This window comes from Pimephales promelas, chromosome 8, assembly GCF_988280905.1.
Source record: "Pimephales promelas chromosome 8, fPimPro1.hap1.1, whole genome shotgun sequence".
NCBI classification, from domain to species: Eukaryota; Metazoa; Chordata; class Actinopteri; order Cypriniformes; family Leuciscidae; genus Pimephales; species Pimephales promelas.
This window is the reverse complement of record NC_142776.1, coordinates 12,485,614-12,507,378: the sequence shown is the minus strand read 5'-3', so window position 1 is coordinate 12,507,378 and position 21,765 is coordinate 12,485,614. Positions and strand designations below refer to the sequence as shown.

At 36.2% G+C, this 21,765-nt stretch overlaps 1 protein-coding gene across 5 annotated transcripts in view; it reads left to right on the top strand.

Annotated features, from left to right (window-relative positions):
- mtmr14 (myotubularin related protein 14) overlaps positions 1-20,489 on the top strand; it is a 28,662-nt gene extending 8,173 nt beyond the window's left edge. For 2 of the 5 annotated variants that reach the window (XM_089133961.1, XM_039655647.2), the window contains 15 exons: positions 2,912-2,972; positions 3,159-3,278; positions 3,731-3,804; positions 3,945-4,015; positions 4,119-4,193; positions 4,519-4,585; positions 4,695-4,780; positions 4,952-5,028; positions 5,632-5,668; positions 5,908-5,978; positions 9,286-9,344; positions 9,851-9,983; positions 11,052-11,261; positions 11,991-12,149; positions 18,999-20,489. In XM_089133961.1, coding sequence (XP_088990087.1) covers positions 2,912-2,972; positions 3,159-3,278; positions 3,731-3,804; positions 3,945-4,015; positions 4,119-4,193; positions 4,519-4,585; positions 4,695-4,780; positions 4,952-5,028; positions 5,632-5,668; positions 5,908-5,978; positions 9,286-9,344; positions 9,851-9,983; positions 11,052-11,261; positions 11,991-12,149; positions 18,999-19,179 — 1,481 coding nt within the window. In that variant the 3' untranslated portion in view covers positions 19,180-20,489. The remainder of the gene's footprint in view (positions 1-2,911; positions 2,973-3,158; positions 3,279-3,730; positions 3,805-3,944; positions 4,016-4,118; positions 4,194-4,518; positions 4,586-4,694; positions 4,781-4,951; positions 5,029-5,631; positions 5,669-5,907; positions 5,979-9,285; positions 9,345-9,850; positions 9,984-11,051; positions 11,262-11,990; positions 12,150-18,998) is intronic. The other 3 variants (XM_039655650.2, XM_089133962.1, XM_039655648.2) reach the window with 3 other exon arrangements.
- The last annotated feature ends 1,276 nt before the right edge of the window (positions 20,490-21,765 follow it).

Sequence of the window (21,765 nt, the reverse complement as noted above, 5' to 3'; positions counted from 1 at the left end):
TTTATACCGCATGCTGCAAGATGCTAAAAATATTATGAGCTTTGATTCAATGCAAAAGATATTTTCCCAACAATTGGGATGCAAGTCAAGCCACTTTTATTTAAATAGCACTTTAGAACATATAGATTTACAGTGATTGTCAGTCAGTTCAGTGTTGATTCAGTTCTGTTGTTAAGATAATTTTTATCATCAATTTTTAAATTTGTTCATTTCATCTTCTGACAAACGACCAAACAGTATGATTCAAGCTGCATCACAAGTTACAGATCAGGATTGGTAGCATTCAAATATTCATCCAGTCATCTTTGCTTGAAGCCCGGATTCATCATGTCGGTATGGAGCCAAAGCTGGTAATAGGGTCTGTGTGGAGGACCTGTCTGGTTCTTGTGGGTCTTTGCTGAGGATCTGTGCCGATGGCTGTCATGTTGACGAGGCCTTCAAAGGGGATTGTCTAGTGGACATGTTCTTTACTGACATTCTAATATTCTGATTGTTCCAATCCAATCTGACTTCTGACCTATAATGCTGCCTGAATCATAATCATACACTGTTCATTCATTGACCAGAGAAGAACTGCCCCCACGTCTGCCATAGCCTGATCGCTTTTACTTGCACTATGTAACTTCGGGTTTCGAGTAGTAACCGGAGCACAAAAAGAACTACAAAATTCGACTGCTTTACGGCATACGTCACTTCACCCACCACTTCCTCAAATTGTCTGTGGGCATTGTCGATTCCAAAGCCGGTGCTGGATAAACAGCGAGCATGCGTGTGCAACAGTAGGCTGTGGTAGGCTAAATTATTTACGACAGCGGTAATGGACAATTCCGCTTCCACCTGTAGGGTGTCCAAAGAGGAAAAGATCCTTGGTGTTGCTTTAAGTGCAAAGGAGCAACCGTGTCTAAAGTGCTGGAAAAGAGAGAGTCAATAGTTTTTGTTGCAACATCGATTTCTTCTAAGCTATCTGGTTTGCCAAGGAAAAGAAACTGATCAGAAAGACTATTTATAAAGCAATCCTTAGTGGTAGAAGTGATTTTTCTACCATATTTGTAACATGGAGTTTGTTTTGCAACCTTGGCTAAATGGAGTTTACAAAAGACTAGATAATGATCTGAGATCATTGCTGATAGTACAGGCAGAATGTGTCCTGTCTGAGTGAATCCTCGCAGACTTTTAATTTTGACAGCACATTTTGATTTAGTTTTAGTCAACGTCTTTTGACGAAAATGCCATTTCATCTGAATTGTTTTATTTTTAATCTAGCAAAATATCATACAACTAAATTCTGATTTTGAATACAAAAGAAGATATTTTAAAGGTCCCCTGACATGAAATTTTCATTTTATGACGTTTTTTTAACATTAATATGAGTTCCCCTAGACTGTATTTGGTCCCCTCGTGTCTAGAATTTTCAATCGTTGTAAACCGAGCTTTGGCTATTTTCTCTTCTCTGCATCCGTCTGAACTGGTTAAAAAGGTTACTCCCCTTTCTCTGCTTTGCCCGCCCAGTGAATTTGGCCCGACCATGAGAAAACAAGCTAGGAACAGGAAGTACGAACACGCGCAGGCGCGATTTTATTTTTTCCTAGAGAGATAACTTTGAGATTTGAGTTTTTCCTCAAGAAATATCATGGCTTGCAAACGAGCGAAGCATGGCGGTTGCTCAGTGTTCGGATGTACAAATGAACACAAAAGTATTTTTTAGTTCCTTCATCCGAGCCTCTGGAGAAACAATGAGTTAATTTTATTTTCTCTGGAAATGCGCCGACTCAACTCCCAAAGTTTTGTGTGGTCCAGTTAAACTGTCTCTCAAAATCGTTCGATACTGTTTATGCATCAGTACAAGCCAGTGTCTAAAATATCAACTTCACATTGTTTCTTTAAGTAGGATGAAAATAATCTTATTTAAAGAAAGTGTTTAGCAGGATTGATATTCTAAACAGTAAGCACGCGCTGCTTTGTTTACGATAAGTGTATTTGCAGCCGGCAGCGTCGGTTTTCCTTTTTGAATGACGAATATAGACTAATATATCTGCAGAAATAGACGGTTGGCTCATTAAACGCAGGTGCAGAACGCACATTCTAGCTGACAGTCGGCTGCAGTTCTCTCGGTGAGCTTTTTACCTCCATGAGAGCGGACGAGTTCTGGACTTTAGAGAGAACAGAAACTGCGTTACACTGCACAACGAAGCTCTTACTGTGTACATCATCATGTCTGCATTGATGAAAGCAGAGAGTGCAGAAACTGCGTTACAAACAGATCTTCATTCTCGCGATCGACAGACTGTCATCTGCTGCTCATCACAGCAACATTTTATGTGATGAGAAATACTTCAAAAACATCTCAGGATTCAGTAATCTCGATATCTGTAATAGTAAAAACGTATAATAGCTGTAGTAAAAGTATTCAAGAGAGTTTCACATGTAATATGTAGCTATTTCATATGCAAGCATGTCAGCCAATCACAGCAGTGGGCGGTTGCATTGAATCCCACAGCAGACTGAGGCTAAATGAGGCAGACTGAGGCTTCGAATCAGAGGCTAAAATTAGGCTAGGAAAAATGCCTTTTATTTCTAAATTATGACTATTTTTGATCTAAAAAACATACTGTCATTATACCCAGGAAACCCAGGAAACATTATAAAAAAAAAAAAAAAAAAAACATGTCAGGGGACCATGTCAGAATTGTTGACAGTTGACGGTAGCCATTGACTTATAGTAATTCTTTTCTACTATGGAATTCAATGGCTAACATAAACTGTTTGATTACCAACATTCTTTAAAATATCTTCTTAAACATTTTTTTCCTGCTGGTATTGAGAATTGACTGAGCGTAAACTAGGCCAGTATAGATGTTGCTGTAAAAGTTACTTGTTGGATTGCATTAGGTTTAATCTCAAACTATTTCAGGCGGTTCAGATGACACATTGGGTGATTCTGAAGAGGTTCTGGAGGATGACTGTGCAGTTGGGTAAGATAAACTGGCAAGGAACACAATCTTACAAGGAGCCAAATTTTCTAATTATTAACTGATTTTGTGAGAATAATTTTCTTTCTTTCTTTCTTTCTTTCTTTCTTTCTTTCTTTCTTTCTTTCTTTCTTTCTTTCTTTCTTTCTTTCTTTCTTTCTTTCGTTCTTTCTTTTTCTCACTCTACAGGAATGATTCACAGTTGTTTGATAAGGTTAGGGGCTCTGATATTAAGCTGTTGAAGTATTTGTCTATACACTACATTTGTGACCTCATGGTGGAGAAGAAGAAGGTCAAGTTTGGCCTCAAGTGAGTGAACTTCCTGTTAAATTCATGCTTTTGTTAATTATGTGCCATTTTTGAAGGGCATGTGCCATAAATAATGTAGGCCATTCACACCCAAAATTTCAGGGTCCAAAATGAACTTTTTGCCTACCAGTGTAAAGTTTATATTTTAACATTTATGTTTAATCTCTTTGGCACACAATATAGAGCATATAAGAATAATTTCAGAATAAATTTAGATTAACTTAAAGAATTTATGATATAAATAAAAATAAAGATTTCAATGGTAATTAACAATTACTGAATGTCATAAGACAATGTGAAATTCAGCATTTTCCTGGCCAAATGGAGAATTTACCCACTTTTGGCACTCTGCGGGAGTTAATTTTGGACCCTGGTCTCTGTTCATTATGACGTTGTTTGTGTTGTCTTTCTCAATGATCTCTTACTCTCTTTACATTTTTGTTTGCCTTCAGTGTGACTTCCTCAGAAAAGGTGGACAAAGCCCAACGCTATGCTGACTTCACCCTACTCTCTGTGCCTTATCCAGGTGTAGATCTTGCCTGACTTAATGCTCATGCTGATTTCATTTTAAGGAACATGTTTTATTCTATTCTTCATATTAAATGGCAGTAATCAGTACATTGTACTATAGTTTTAATAGTAGTACACTCATGTGCTTGTTTTCAGGATGTGAATTCTTCAGGGAATATAAAGACAGAGATTACACAGCAGAAGGACTTGTCTTCAACTGGAATCAGGTCCATACCAAGTACAAGTCACTTTCAAATGTCTGCATACTTGGCAAGATTGAATAAAGTTGATTTTAATTACTTAAAGTTGATTTTGTGTGTGTGTGTGTAGGACTATGTGGATGCTCCTTTGACAATCCCTGATTGCTTTACAAGAAACCTCAACATGAACTGGAGTGAATACCAGGTTCTCAGAGCTCCTTCTCTTTTAGATGGAAACACAGGAATTGTTTGGGTTTAAGAAAATGGCACAAGCTGTATGTAAACTGTGCAGGAAGGTTTCACATTCAAAATGCAAACTACAGTAATACTTTTCGGATAATTTGAGAATGAATATTTTCAATGTTTAGCTTTTAGGTGTCTCCACAAAATGAAATGAAAAGTTTGAAAAATGTCATTGTTATCATAAACAGTGCAGCTTAATGGTTAACACAAAATGTTAATGACGATTGCAGGATGTTGATCCACAGATTTATGTTCTTAAATTGAATTATGGCCTTTGTGTTTTTCAGTCATGGGACCTGGTGCAGCAGACTCAGAACTACCTGAAACTGCTTCTACACATCATCAACTCTGATGGTAAACTATTATACTTGCACACATCCTCACCAAACTGTACGTTAGGTTTAACTCGTCTCTATAGTTTTAGATAACTAATTTGTCTGTTGTGGGATTTTGTTTGTTGTAGACGAGAACGGTTTACTGGTGCACTGTATATCAGGCTGGGACAGGACACCCCTCTTTGTGTCCCTGCTTAGACTCTCTTTGTGGGCGGTGAGTATTCTTCTGTCTCTCATTACATCTGACCTCATTTTATAACTTTATTCACCCCACCGTGCTAACTACCCTCATTTCTTCTTCCCCCCTTCCTGTCCTTACAATTCTTTGTGTTGTGGCTAATGTTTGGCAATTATTAAGTTTTAAGAGCATTTTGCATTTTCATAGGACGGTGCCATTCATGCCAGTCTGGAGCCGTCTGAGATCCTTTACCTGACTATCGCATATGACTGGTTTCTTTTTGGGTTAGTCTTATTCCTGTTTGACTTACACATCTGTGTTTTGGAATGTATCAATATTAAATGACTGGAATAAGATGGCAGTTATTTTCTTTCTAATTCTTTAATTTCTCTAAATTATAAAATAATTCACACAAGGTAACATTTAATGGTACTAAAGTACTAAACTCATTGAATGCATGATCACACTAACCCTAATATTAGTAAGTGCATACAACTAACACTGCAAGAAGTTCTGATATACTGAAAGAGTTCTTTAACATTTTCATTAATCTCTTGGCAGGAGGTACAGTCTGTCATGTGACTCTGTATATTATGTGATAACTATATAGCAGCTTTATGACTTTATTTTGTTGGAAACCCCAAAAGCTGCATGGCACCAAGTGTTCCCTTTGATTCATTTCAAATGTTTATTTTAGTTATATACTGTATATAAACTAGTTTTCAATTTGCAAGCAATAATCACAAAACACAAAAGCATCTTCAAGTAATGTTAACCACATATATATCTGATTTTCACATTTTGCTCAACAACATGAATATAAAATTAAATTTGCAATACAATATAAGTATATTGTCACTGATTTTTGTTGTTGTCTTTTTCACTAGTCACATGTTGCCTGACCGGCTCTCTAAGGGAGAGGAGGTGAGACTTCACTTATTATAAACCTACACCATGAAATTGTCTGTTACTTTTGAACGTAATAGAGTCTATGTGATTCACATGGTAATTATAGTGTGGTGTGGTGTTTGTCATTGTTCATGTGTGAGAATGATATAGGTGCTTATTTGTGTGTTTATAGCACATATAAGTCAAGAGTGTTGTTTTATTCATCATTTTATTTTGTATGAAAAGAATTTAAGTTTTGATATTCTCTCTCCTAGATTTTCTTTTTCTGCTTCAATTTTCTGAAGCATATTGTTTGTGAGACATTTTCAGTCAAAAAGAAACAAAGGTAAGCTTATCTGACTTATGATTTTAAATATATAAGAATAATTTTTGTGTGTCTCATGAGTATATTTAGAATAGAGCAATTTGATAGTCTTTGAATCTAAATAGAAACAATAAGCTTCTTTATTTTTTAAATGTAGGCTTTTAACCTTTTCTATTTTAAACATGCAAACATTGTATCTATTTTATACATGCAAACACAGGTTGGTTCTCACCTTGATTTTGAAAAAAAGAAAGAAAAGATGCACAATGTGAGTAGATGTTTTGGCTGCACTTTTATTTTATCTGTAGTGCCATCACTTTATAACAAAATTCTGGCCTTCGAGATCCACTTTCCTGTTTGGCTCCAAACCTAATCGAACTCATCTGCCTAGCTTTTTAGTAATCCTGAAGACTTTGATTCACTTGTTCAAGTGTGTTTGATTAGTTTGAGCTAAGCTCAACTAAGATCTCGAGGGCCAGAATTTTGTCATATAGTGATGTCACTACAGACAAAATAAAAAAGTGCAGTCAAGTTCTATGAAAAAAAGTTAAATTTTTTAACCTGTAGGTGGCTCTAAGCCAAAACATCTGGGGCCTCATTTATAAAACTTTGCATAGGATTTGCGTCAGAAGTGGCGTACAGATGAAACATAGGACGTGCGTACACACAGAAATATTCGGATTTATAAAACTGTGCGCACGCACATCCTACGCATTTTTCCCTTCATAAATCACAATCAATTCTAAATGTGGCGCAGCTTTTGCGGCTTCATGTCACGCCCATAGTTGCCCATAAATAGTCCGTGAAACGCCCAAAAGTTAATATTCATGAATTGCGAAATCATGTTAAACACAGAGAGGAAATAAAAAAAAATGTAACTTCACTCAATGTGAAGTAGAAGTTATCGTTGGCGAGGTGGAAAAGAGGAGAAAAATGTTGTTTGGAGGGCACAGTGTGGGCATTACTAATGCTAAAAAGGCACTTGAGTGGCAAAAGGTTGCAGACGCCGTAAATGCTGTAGCCTCACAACCTCGGACTGTGGCCGAAATAAAAAATAAATGGTTGGACATCAAAGTCGAGGCAAAAAAGCGTGTAGTCATTAATTCAATTAGAGAGGTGGCCAAGGAGTTGGGCGAAATCAAGACTGTCCTAACTGAAATAAACTGCATAATGAGGGAATTCTTGAATAAATAATATATTTTTCCACACCTTTTGTTGTGAAGATGATGCGTTTACTCCGAATCCTTCCATTTAATCGCCACATCTTCTAAGAGCTCAAGATCAGCCACTGTGCGTCATTATACGCATTGTGATGGGGCATTTTATTTACATCCATTTCATTCTGCATCTGACAAGCTACGGATGTTATAATCTACTTGGCAATGGGAAATAGTTCAGCGCAAATGTAGCCTAATTTCTTGCAGCTTTCTGAATGGTTGAGACACGTCTACGTTATTTTATCAAAATAAAATTAAAGGCATATGCATGAATACCATGATTTCGTAGATTGAAGACATTTTTACTATGAAAACAACTTTCCCCAGTGGACAAATAATATTTATCGATCTATCTATATATCTCCCTAATTATCCATCTATCTGATTGACTATCTAATTGCTATATATGCTCCGTTAGACAGACATATTGGCGAGAATATCAGTTTTGTACATTATTTCGTTCTGTTTACCATCTTATTTATGAGGATGAATTGCATACCAATATTATAGCAGAAAATATTTTACTTTCTTTTTGGAAATATGTGTTAATTTGCATTTCTGTCACAGATCAATCAAACGGGTGTTCAGTGTAATTTAGGCTGTTAATTGTAAGACTTGCTTTGTGAAGTCTTCGTGTTATTTATGAGAGGCAGTATTGCCATTTATTTTACACAACCGTCTACAGTTTCACACACTTTCACGTGTTTTTTCCAACTGCTGACGGTGTCGCCATTTCTCATTTCACCCGTTTTTGTGCGTACGCCTGGGTCAGAGCTTGTGTGAAGGACCGCACATTTTACCATCAAGTTTGCTTTTTATAAATACCAACTATTGCGTAGAGAGCGGCGTACGCCTTCTTTTGTGCGTACGCAACGTTTATAAATGAGGCCCCTGCTCACATTGTGCATCCATTTTTTTTCTTACGAAAGAGTTGCCCACCCCAATTTAAGATGCTCTTAGACAAGCTCAATTGGAAACAAAATGTGTTTGACTTATTTAACTCTTGGGGGTCTGTGGAAAATTTGTAGAAAAAAAAAAGAATTCGATTTTTTTTTTTTTTTTTTTTTTTTTACTTTCACGCAAAATTGTTTTATTTACCGCAGATGAACTTTGCCTTAAGAACCAGAGGTGTTGGTTAAAACTTTTAGAAAATATTTAAGATGGCATAAAGTATGTTTGCACTATAAGGTTTTTTGCATGATCTCAACTTAAACAGTGCACTCCATAAATCAATATCTGGATTTATTTCAATTTGGCAAAAAAGCATTTTGGACTATATTTCTCAAGTGTTTATCATAGAGTATTGTATCATTGGAATTATAGTCTCTCTCCAATTGTATTTCCTCCAAAAAAAAACAAAAAAACAAAATCAAAACCACATATTATAAGCCCTCACTCTGAACAACCTTGCTTTTACATTAGTGTTTCTTGAGGTCATCTTTTTTTATTATTATTTTCTAAACTTAATTTTACAAACTAATCTATGGATTTTTGCTTAAGTCAAAGAAAAAGATTATTTGGAGTACATAGGTCAGTAATTATCAAAAACATGTTGAACTTTGAATTTGGCATATCTGCAGGACCATCCGTTCTTATAGGCATCATTGCATAATATCACAAATTATGTATTACAAAATTCCATATGTGTGAGATTTGCTCCAGCCTAATAACGAGAAAAGGCTTCTCTTCCTCTAAATGTGTGTGTACCTCTAAATCAAATGGCCAACTTTTCACAACTTTAGATTAGATCATTTTTTAAATAAAAATCAAGTTCCTCCCAGATTGTTTGTCTAACTAGTAAAAATTATGAAATGTTGTATTATTCCCACACTGCAAAAATAGATGAATTTTTTTAGCAAATACATTCCAATTGTATTGCACTCAAAATGTGGTGAAATTCCACTAATAAGGCAGACTGTAAGTTCACCATAGGTTCTGTGATTGTTTCATAAATAAAGTTTGAAATACCAAATTGATGAAAAACTTATTCTGTTGTGCTAAATTCAGTAACGAGGGCAATATTTATTCCATTTCTCAATGCACCCAAATAATTGCACCTTGTGGGTGTATAATTGTACTTTTCTTTTTCTCTTTTCTATAACTCTTAACAGAAGAAAAAATTCTCATTTCAAAGATGCTGACTTCACAGTTGATGACCTCTGCCAGTTAAGTAAGTCCTGTTTTCCTAAATTACTGAAGTTTCAGAATAGCTTTTAATTAAAATGTGTGATTCAGTGAATATTCTGACTACAATGGCCAAGCAGCAGGTTCACAAAGCTTTATGTATACTATGATATACTATGATGTCTAGTATACATAACCAATAGTAGATTATCCTGCTTGTTGTCCCAGCAGGATTGTTTTTTAAATAGACTACAGACTTTATAATATATGGCTTGCTATTTTATCGTCTTTCTTTCTTTCTTTCTTTCTTTCTTTCTTTCTTTCTTTCTTTCTTTCTTTCTTTCTTTCTTTCTTTCTTTCTTTCTTTCTTTCTTTCTTTCTTTCTTTCTTTCTTTCTTTCTTTCTTTCTTTCTTTCTTTCTATCTTTCTCTCTTTCTTTCTCTCTTTCTTTCTTTCTTTCTTTCTTTCTTTCTTTCTTTCTTTCTTTCTTTCTTTCTTTCTTTCTTTCTTTCTTTCTTTCTCTCTATCTCTCTTTCTCTCTATCTCTCTCAGAGTCCAGAGATCGGGGTAGTGTGACAAGTCTGAGCAGTGATTTTTCTCTCATCACAGAAGATACATCTGCTCCTTCCAGTCTACATGCAGAAGCTACAGACCTGATTACCACTGGACCACAGGCTTCTAGCGGGTAGGGCTGATAAAATAAGCACCATTAATAAAGCCCGGAACACACCAAGCCGACGCCAACAAACTAGCGCTGATGAAAGCTGATTGTGTTGTCGCCTCTCGTCCGCTCTCGTTGAGGTAAAAAGCTGCACTTGAACACACCGAGAGAACTGCAGCCGACTGTCAGCTAGAATGTGCGTTCTGCGCTTGCGTTTAATGAGCCAATTGTCTATTTCTGCAGATATATTAGTCTATATATTCGTCATTCAAAAAGGAAAACCGACGCTGCCGGCTGCAGACACACACCGTAAACAAAGCAGCGCGTGCTTACCGTTTTGATTATCAGTCCTGCTAAACCATTTCTTTATTCCACTCCACTCATGTTAACATTGAAATATTCGCCAAGGAACACTCAGGTAAGAAGACGTAACATAAGAACAGCCTTCTATCTTTTCCGTTTTGACTTCTTTGCTTGCTGTTTTGCTTTTATTCTCATGCACTGACTCTTTCACTGAGCTGAACAGCCAATCAGAGTTCTCTCTTTCCCCAACGGCCCGATTCCGATTCAACATGTTGAATCGGGCGAACCAAAGCTGATGAGGACTATTTTCAGCCAATGGCACGGAACCGTGCGTATCACACTTAGTTGGCCAACGCACAAAATTCGCCAGGCGGCCGACCGTTGGCTTGGTGTGTTCCGGGCTTTAATGGCACCTTAATATTAAATGCCACAAACCTGTGTAAGACACATTACTGGCAAGATCAGGATTGTGTGCAATCATAAGATATGTGCGCACTGTTTTCTGGTCTGCTTCACTCGGTCGAGGGAGAGCATCACTCTACTGTGAGCATACATATATAGCCAACATATCTAGCCATAGAAATTGGGGAAATATTAGGCGCAACCTCAGGAGTGGAGGGAAAAACGGATGCAAAACACTTTACATTAAGGTCTCATTTGTAACATTAGTTAATTCATTAGTTACATGAACTAGCGGTAAGTAATGCCGAATTAACTAAATATGTTTTAGTTTCTTTGTCACATTGTATATGATTAAATAATTGTTTTAAATGCTGTTGACTTATTTAGTGTTTATCACAGGAGGAAGGGCATGCCATTGTCTTCTAATTCTATGCTTTGGAACCGACCGATCACTTCAGAGGACCGAATACCTAATGTTATATCTGAGGCCAGTCCTCTGGGGTCCTTTAAGTCATCAAGCTCTTCCTCATCCAACCACTCAGATCAAAATCTCACACGGCCGACGGGAAGCACCCCATTAGCTGTACCAGGAAGGAGGTGGGTACTTGTAAAGTTTATTTTCTAGCGCTTGTGTTTTGTTTTGCTTAAAACTTGATGAATTTGTTTTGTCTGTGTTTGGAAGGACTTATACCAACCAATTTGTCTTTCAGTGTACACACTTGATGAAACCACCTTAAGATATTTTTACAATTATTCTTCTGTAAACAAACCAATTTAGACCCATTTGTGAACCCAAACGTGAACTAAGTGAAGAACCAATTCCTGTTCTTGAACTTAACGTAGTTTAAATTAGCAGTTTAGTGATCAAAAGGTGTGAATGATAACATTTATAGACCATTTTGAAGATGTAAACAACACTGGTCCAGAAGCACTTCCTGTTTCAGTTTTTTAACACTACATTAAAGCTGGGATAAAATGCAACCAACAGAACATATAAATCTTAATCAAAAAGTTAAACAAACATCTTTAAGATGTTTTCTTTACATGTGAAATAAAGAAAACAGTTACAAACTGAAACAGGAAGTGTTTCTGGACCAGTGTTGTTTACATCTTGCAAAATGGTCTATAGTGATTATATCATTTGGAATGATCCATTTGAAATTTGTCGACACATACACACTTTAATAATAATTTTAAGTACCAAAGAGCCAAACATTTTTTTATTGGACCAACCCTATGGGCCAAAATTACCTATCTTTTCTAACTATATATTTTTTTCTTGCTCTATTAATCTTTTAATACTTTGAATGTCTCTCTCAATCACAGACCAATAGTCGAGTATGCTCGATCAGGCTCCTCGCTATCCACAGATTATGGCAGTTGGCAGATTGTCTCAGGATGTGGGAGCATCCATGATCTTCCCCCAGTGCCCTCAGAGTCTCCCTTTCCATTCAGCTTCCAGGATGAGGGTCCCACCGGACGAATGTAAGTCTCATTCACACTCCAACCCTTCCTATTCACTGTATTTTTGTATTCTCCGCTACCTGTCCTGCTGTTTACCACTTTGATTTGTGCACTAGATTTTAAGTCACTTTAAGTAAAAAGGTGTTTACAATAGCTGTATACAAATAGCCATCCTTTCCCTCATTCTCTTTTGTTTCATCCATTTTTATCGTTCTGCTTCATCAGACCCAGCCGGTTGAGGCTGTGTAGTTTAACAGAAATCAGAAATACTTGTTCCAAACTTTATGTGCTTCTCTATTAAAACTTTGTCAATTTGTTTACATGCCAAAAATGCTGTTGTTTTTGGCATGTAAGCAAATTGACAAAGTTTTAATAAGGAGATTAAAATAGCAATGCATTATATTTACAAAAAACAAAAAAACAAAAAAGATATTATGAGTCATGATTTTCATGATGGGAATAGGCTCCCAAGCCAGATTCATCATTGGAAGATGTGAACATTTTTGTTAAATCCAAAAGAGAAATTCTTGGTCTTTCATTAGTTTTCACACACCTTGATTTTGAAAGAAAACTGATCTTACTTCACTGAATCTTTAACCTAACTAGTTTTTTTAAGGAGTATTGTATAAATAAATTTCATTTTGAATGTACTACTAAAATAATAAAGAAAGAGTAAAATAAAACAACAGCATGTAGTGATGTGGTTAACTTCAAAACATACAAGGAAATCAGTCATAAAGAATAGCCAAAAAAAAAAAAAAAAAACCACATTACACGAAATAAACAAAGAATGTTTCAAGTATCTAACTGTAGAGGGGATATTACAGCTAGTAAAGTTTTAGAGAAAAGCAGTGAGTTATTTATTTATTTTCTCAGCATTATTGGTGATTTATTATTAACAGGGTTCGTACAAGGTGCTTAAAGTGCTTGAAGTACAAACCCAATTCCATAAAAGTTGGGACACTGTACAAATTGTTAATAAAAACAGAATGCAATGATGTGGAAGTTTCAAATTTCAATATTATATTTAGAATACAACATAGATGACATATCAAATGTTTAAACTGAGAAAATGCATAATTTTAAGGGAAAAATAAGTTGATTTTAAATTTCATGGCATCAACACATCTCAAAAAAGTTGGGACAAGGCCATTTTTACCACTGTGTGGCATCCCCTCTTCTTTTAATAACAGTCTGCAAACGTCTGGGGACTGAGGAGACAAGTTTCTCAAGTTTAGGAATAGGAATGTTGTCCTATTCTTGTCTAATAAAGGCTTCTAGCTGCTCAACTGTCTTAGGTCTTCTTTGTTGCATCTTCCTCATTATGATGCGCCAAATGTTTTCTATGGGTGAAAGATCTGGACTGCAGGCTGGCCATTTCAGTACCCGGATCCTTCTTCTACGCAGCCATGATGTTGTAATTGATGCAGTATGTGGTTTGGCATTGTCTTGTTGGAAAATACAAGGTCTTCCCTGAAAGAGACGATGTCTGGATGGGAGCATATGTTGTTCTAGAACTTGGATATACCTTTCAGCATTGATGGTGCCTTTCCAGATGTGTAAGCTGCCCATGCCACACGCACTCATGCAACCCCATACCATCAGAGATGCAGGCTTCTGAACTGAGCACTGATAACAACTTGGGTTGTCCTTGTCCTCTTTAGTCCGGATGACATGGCGTCCCAGTTTTCCAAAAAGAACTTCAAATTTTGATTCGTCTGACCACAGAACAGTTTTCCACTTTGCTAGAGTCCACTTTAAATGAGCCTTGGCCCAGAGAAAATGCCTGCGCTTCTGGTTCCCGTTTAGATATGGCTTCTTTTTTGACCTATAGAGCTTTAGCCGGCAACGGTGAATGGCACGGTGGATTGTGTTCACTGATAATGTTTTCTGGAAGTGTTCTTGAGCCCATGTTGTGATTTCCATTACAGTAGCATTCCTGTGTGTGATGCAGTGCCGTCTAAGGGCCCGAAGATCACGGGCATTCAGTATGGTTTTCCGGCCTTGACCCTTATGCACAGAGATTGTTCCAGATTCTCTGAATCTTTGGATGATATTATGCACTGTTGATGGTGATAACTTCAAACTCTTTGCAATTTTTCTCTGAGAAACTCTCTTTTCTCTTTCTGATATTGCTCCACTATTTTTTGCCTCAGCATTGGGGGAATTGGTGATCCTCTGCCCATCTTGACTTCTGAGAGACACTGCCACTCTGAGAGGCTCTTTTTATACCCAATCATGTTGCCAATTGACCTAATAAGTTGCAAATTGGTCCTCCAGCTGTTCCTTATATGTACATTTAACTTTTCTGGCCTCTTATTGCTACCTGTCCCAACTTTTTTGGAATTTGTAGCTCTCATGAAATCCAAAAGGAGACAATATTTGGCATGGCAATTCAAAATGTCTCACTTTCAACATTTGATATGTCGTCTATGTTGTATTCTAAATATAATATTGAAATTTGAAACTTCCACATCATTGCATTCTGTTTTTATTCACAATTTGTACAGTGTCCCAACTTTTATGGAATTGGGTTTGTACTTGAATTTGACTTTTTGAAATTTAAGACCTTGAAATCCCTTGAAAACAGCTATATTTTTGAAGAGGTACTTGAAAAGTGCTTGAATTATTAGAAATAGGGATGCACCGATTCAGAGTTCATGTACTCGTAAAAATGCTCGGATACCAAAAACCGTTAGGCCTACCAGGCAGCGTGTCTATAGTAATGCATAACTGGTGCGCGAGTTGATAAGAGAAAAACGCGCATTGGATTGAGCGCGCAGCGGCACAAATGCGCGAGCTGGTCGAGCACATCCCTTTTAACGGACATCAGTGGAAGGCTTTGTAGTTCAGTCGGATGCCAATGGCAATGAAAATAAAACAAGGCATGTGATGTAGCCTATTATTAACGTTAACTGATGAGAGAGCGCAGTTCTGTTGAATGCTCTTGATTGCTGATCGTTCACTCAGCACGTGTTATTTGGATGAAAACTCAATCGTATATGTAAGTAAAACATGAACTGTTAACTTATTTATGTATAATGAGTGACTCCCTACATTGTTACTGGATGTTCGCCGGTCAAGAAGTTCCATGAATGCAAACATCAGCGCGCGCCCCACAACCTTCTCAACGCGCGAATACTGAATTAAATTGTCTTTCACGTCTTGCACCTGTACGGACGAATTCATACAAAATGATGTAAAAACGCCTGTCTTGGAGAGTATCCTAGTAAACAAAGTCAGTTATATCTGAATGTGAATGTATAGCAATGTTCAAATGGGGTCCGTGCGTTCAGTCTTAAGGCCCTTTCACACTGAACGCGATTTTGACGCGCGAATAATTCGCGCGATGGTTTTATTTTTTGATCAGCTGTTTGTGTAATGAGTGCTTCCACACCGAACGCGAATCTGCTGCGGCGAAAAAACGACTTTTATTTTTTTCGCTTCGATGTCGATTTTTGAGGCGAAAGAAAAGGCTTCAGCCAATCATATACAGGGAAACAAAGGTGACGTGACCGCAGCAATGACGGACGGACCTTCTGATTGCTTGTGTGTCGAGTCTGTGAATGAATATCTGAAACAAGGACTGGTGGGACGTTGTGCTCGTTCGTTCGTATCGAGCCCAACCGGGTGTTTACAAGGCTTTTCAGTCCATTTGAGCCTTCAATACGTTTACTAAAAGTGTTTATTTGATTGCATGTAAACGTAGTCCTGATGAATGGGACAGCTCACCTTCTGCCATATGTTTCTAGCTCTGGTAGTGGGTGCCCCAAACCTTCTTTTCTGCTTTTAAATAAAATAAAAAGCTTGTCTTCACTGAATGATAATGATAGTGATGAAGAAGCTATGTGCCACGTCCCGCAAGTCATAGCACTGTACCGCATTTTTTTTGTCTGCATCCTTTTATTTAATCGTCCTTTAAATAACAATTCTAAAATTTAAAAAAATGTAATAAGAAAACAGAAAATGCACAGCACAGACGTTAATGGAGCCATCACAAACAAACAAACTCTTCGTGGAGAGAGTGTTTCTGATGAATGCTGCGTGGACAAGGAACCAGGCAACTGTGGACCTAAAGTGAACTGGTGAAAGTGAGCTCCACCTGCCAGTAGTTACTGCGAGTTACTGACATGCACATAATTAAAAAGAAGGTCCAATCGAAGCTGCCAGATCATCAGACAAACAATATAAATTCAAAATGCACTGATCGAATCCGGTAAGAACGCATTCATCTTTATCTTTCCTAATGGACTTATGTGCTTATTTGAAAATGTGCTATAGATTGGGATTTTTTTTTTTATTAAGCCTATTAAAGCATCATGTTAACATCACTTCAAAAAGACATCTAATATAAAATCTATATTTATTCACCTATAGGCTATAATAATAAGTATAGAGTAGCCTACGTTTTCTGATGAAAATCAGGTCTGCTTTCATCGGCGCGAATGTTTTGGAATGTTGAAGTTCTGAACGTCGCAAATTCGCGTCGCGGCTGATGTGAATGGTTTTGACGCGAAATATTCTCACGCGAACTATTCGCTTTTTCGTTTCGCTTTTCCGTTACGCATCCGGTGTGAAAGGGCCTTTAAAGGGACAGCAGTTTAATAAACCCACTGCTGTTTTAATGTTAATCAAAAAATGGACAAATAAATTACTCACTGCTCTTGACTAGATAGGCTACCGTTTTCAACTTTACAAAAAGATCCGTCTTTATTTAATTTATCCAGTAATGAATATGCAATTATTTTCACATTTGATTACTTTATATTTCTGAAAATAATGAAAAATTGCATGAACATAATTGAAAGAAATATATATTTGTTGAACAAATTAAGCCAACTAATATGATTTATATTCTTTTGGTTTATCTACTAATACATTTAGAAATTACAGATGTAGTGAAAATTCAGGGACCGGTTATGGTAGCTGTATCGGGCCTGTTCTGCAAAAAGTGATATCGATGCATCTCTAATTAAAAATATTTAGTTTTTTGTTGTTGTTGAAAAAATACAATTGTTTCATGCTAAATCAACACTGCAGCCCGTCTTAGATATAGAGCTATTTCTAATGGCTATGAGCATTATATTAAGTTTATAAGTATACTTTCATTCTTCAGGTCAATCTCATATTCATTGAAAAAAAAAATCATTTTCAATGGTTAAGGGAATTTTCCATGCCTGGCTGCACTGGTCAATGGATTGATCTCTATGAAGCTAAAATAAAAATAAAAAAAAAATATATATATAATAAAGACATTGTTTGATACGTGCTGATTGAAGTCCTTGAAATCCAAAAAATAGTGCTTGAAAAGTCCTTGAAAGTCTTGGAATTTCATTTTATAGAGTCTGTACGAACCCTGTATTAATGACATCATAGACAGCGGCAGGTCTGATATCTAATGTACAGGTATATTCTGACGTATAAGATTTTTGTCACGTCTGTTTACAATCCCTTAACACATAACTGTTTACATTAATTTTGTGCCATTCAAGTGCATTTGAAGTGTTCAACCAAAAATGAAAATTCAGTCATAATTTACTCACCCTCATTTCAAACCCATACGACTTTGTTAATCTCGAAATACAAAGATATTTTTAATGAAGTTAGAGATTCTCTCCCTCCCTCCATTCACCCAAAACACTGACGATTCAAACTGCTGATTTGTCAATGAAGTTTGTTTCTGCTTGTCACACAAGCACATTTAAGCTTAAGAATGAATGAACAAAAGAGGTTTGTTTTTGTGCATCAAGCAAGTACAGTTAAGCTTCTTTTTACCATATTTGATATGCTCTTAGTGCACTAATCAATGTTTATGTGTGAATAAAGACCAAAATATTATCTGTTCATCATTTAAAGAGATCTTTCTTTCTTATGTCTCTTCAGAAGACTTCGATTAAACCACTTGATTCAACGCGATTCTTTTACAATCTCTTTATGAACTTTATGAAGTGTCAATTGGTGGAATGAAGGGACAGAAATCACTGAGTTTTCAAATATCTTCAGTTGTGTTTTGAAATGGAAGTCTGGTTTGAAATAACACGACACGAGGATGAGTAATATACAGAATTTTAATATTTTGGTAGCCTATTCTATGCTCGATGATCCTATGCTTGCAGCTAATCATTAATCATACATTTGGTTGAAACTTACTTTGTGATGATTAAAAAAGTATGGTCTGTATAGTATGAATGAAATTCGGACGTACTAACTACATCCACCATGTTGTCATTGTCATGTGACCTACGTTGTCAGTTGCATCTCTTCATCTCCATTCACAAATCCTCTCCTATGGCCTCATGGGTTAGTAAAGTTTCTATAGTATGCACACTTCAAGATTTCGCCCTAAGTATCAGGTCACCAGGTACTTTTCACCTGCTGTTTTATGAGTACTATGAATTCAGACATACCACACAGCTCATATACTGTTTTTCACCTACCAGTATGGAAGTAGATATATTCGGATATATTCAGCGAGTGAATTTTATACATCAGATATATCCTTTATTCCATATGGCATAAGCAATGCCTTAGTAGGGAATGAAAGGTTCTACCAAACACACCCTTAATACTGCCATTATAGCAGAAAGATGTTATTGTTATATGTATTTTGTTTTATTGTGGTGTAGTTTTAACATCACTTATTCTGTTTATGGAAACATGACAGCTGGTATAAAACTTTAAATATGCCAGAAATGTAACGGCTGTTATGTTAATTTCTGGTATCGTAGGATTTCAAAATACATGAAGGGTTTTTTTGTACATATTGAACTGTGTTTTGTGTTGGGAGGAAGGCACAAAAATGTGGTCATTAAGTGAAGGGAGAGAATATGATGCAGTTTCTGTGTTTTCTTCTCTTTCCTTGTTTTCTAGGTGCACATTTGTACCTGAAAGGCAGGTGAGGTTGGAGGCAGTGAGGGAGCTTTTCCTTTCAGCCTATAGCTCTACAGTAGGACTTAAATCGTCATCTCCAAGCCCTTCCGGTGCCATCTCAGGCCTGCTGGAGCAGTTTGCCCGTGGGGTCGGCTTTCGTGGCACCAACGCAATTATCTGAGCCTTCCTTTGTTGCACCCATAATGTTCACTCAGCTCTTTTACACACCCTCAGGACTTTTCATGTCATTGTCTTTTTTCCTCCTACTGCACCTTGATGTGGCACCATATCTACCACTTCGGGAGTATACCTCATTTATTGGTGTAGCTGTACAGTAAATCCTTCTTCATCCCCTTCTTTTCCATCTATTTTCTTCCTCTTTTCTCGCTCTTATTATTCTGATGCAATTCTCTACTTGCTAAAAAAGGAAAAGTGCCAAATCTAAATACAGGGCTACATTAAACTGTCTGTTTATCTTTTACTTTTTTTCCTTTACTTACCCTTTACTTTTTGAGTTTGTCTTTTCTACAGACCAAATAATATGTCCATTTGTTGATTTTTCTAATTTAGATTTTAATGCTTCAATTTTATTTTTCTTTACCCTCTCTTTTACTTAATTACTTATTTTGATTGTTGCACATTCGTACTGTAATGGGGAAATTAGAGAGGGGTTTATGAGATCCAGGCAGAAAAGGGAAAATTAGCTCCAAGCTTAACAATGAAAAACTGTACTTCAAGGAACAAAAAGGTAATTGTAGTTGAGGGGGAAAAAAATTCACTCAGAAAGAGGGTCTTGCTCCTCCATTTTAAACGCTTGTTTTATTTTAGTTGCTGACTGTCTTATACACTTAAAAGAAATTATTGTAAAATGATTCTGTAAAAATTGTTCTAAAGACTGCAAAGACCTTATGCAGAGTTCAAGATTTGAACTAAGCCTAAAGACTCAGTTGATTTGTGGTATTTTTAGGAATGACAACAGTTTGGGCATTGATAATTTAAGACAATGTCATTGTTCTTTTAATTAACAAAACTTAACTTTTGATTATTTAATGAGTGTGTTATTAATTGAATTCATTTTTTGTTCACTCTAGATTATTTTTAAACTGTATCAGTCAAGTAGACACAATAGTAAAAATTAATTTTATCAGAACTATTAAAAGCAGCAGTCCGTGTCCTGCACTTACGTTTTCTGAAGCCAAGTCGTTTTATTATCAGACAAAACTTTGTTTTTCTTGTGAATGATTTTTTTCTTTTTGGTAAAATGCCTCAAAATAACTGATTTGCCTTGGCAGTGTATTACAGATGTTGATTTCCTGTACCTACATGAATGGCTATAAGGTGGCACTTGAATTCAAGGATTGAAACATGGAATGTTTGGTATTTTGGACATAAAACCATTGTGGCCTCTTTACCTCAGGGCCTTTTATTGTGCCTTTCGATTTTAAGGAGATAAATGGTAAAAATAAAATAAAAATAAACATTCTGATTTCATGCATGGCTGCATAATTTTGTGCAACTTTTCGATTTTAAGATCATGTCTTGTTGTTTCTCTTTTTGTTATTTTGTGACAGAATATTGTCCTTCTGTACTCTAGCAACTTCCGGTGTTGGGCAAAATACAGGCTAAAATAATTCTTCCTTGTAAATTCATGAGTGTGATTTGGTTGTGGTTTGTGCTTGGGTTGTGGTTTGTTGTTGAATTTACAGGGTCAAGCATGACCGCAGAAAATCTGTTAAGTTATATAGTATGCATCTATAGTAGCTATAGTATATGTAGAAGTAATTATGTTGTGAAAGTAATTAAAAAGAAAATTAAACCTACCGGTACGTATTATACACTAGGTGGCACTGTAAACAAGTTGATATTATCAGGGTAGTGTTTCATACAATATGTCAATAAGCCAAAGCATTGCTTTACAGCCACATGTTCTTGGACATCTTGCCATCATATTTGTTGTTTACATGAGAACAGTTTAATATATTAAAAACATGTGAAGAGTTCAGATGCAAACGCCTCTAAATGCCATTTGAAATTTTCTTCTTTAATGATGATTTTTATCAAACTTGTATATTTAAGTTCAGTAATTTCACTTAAATGGCAATGATAATTACCTATTAATTGTTATTTAAGTGAAATTACTGAACTTAAATTTACAAGTTTGATAAAAATCATTAAAGAAGAAAATTTCAAATGGCATTTAGAGGCTTTTGCATCTGAACTCTTCATGTGAACTTTTTTTCACATGTAAAAAAAAAATCTTAAAGATGTTTGTTTAACTTTTTGATTCAGTTTTATATGAAGAGTTCAGATGCAAAAATCTCTAAATGCCATTTGAAAATTTCTTCTATAACGATAATTTTTATCAAGCTTGTATATTTAAGTTCAGTGATTTCACTTAAAGGTGCAATGTGTAACAAAGTTGAGTATCTATTAACAGAAATGCAATATGACATCCATAACTATGTTTTCAGTGGTGTATAAAGAACTTACTTAATTAGCCGTAATGTTTTTATTACCTTAGAATGAGACATTAATAGCTCCATAACCGCGGGAATCCCCTTCTATGAAGGTCGCCATGTTGTGACGTCATATTCCTACCGTAGCCGAACGCGAACAAACAGCGCTACAGAACGCGTTTCATCACTACCTTGAAAGAGAAGTAGCGGAAAGCTGGAAGCTAGCCTTACACTCCGTGAGTAGTGACTTTTCCCTTGTGAGTGGTGTAAAATATGTAGTTGGGATTGTTTCATGTAACTTAGTTCTCCCT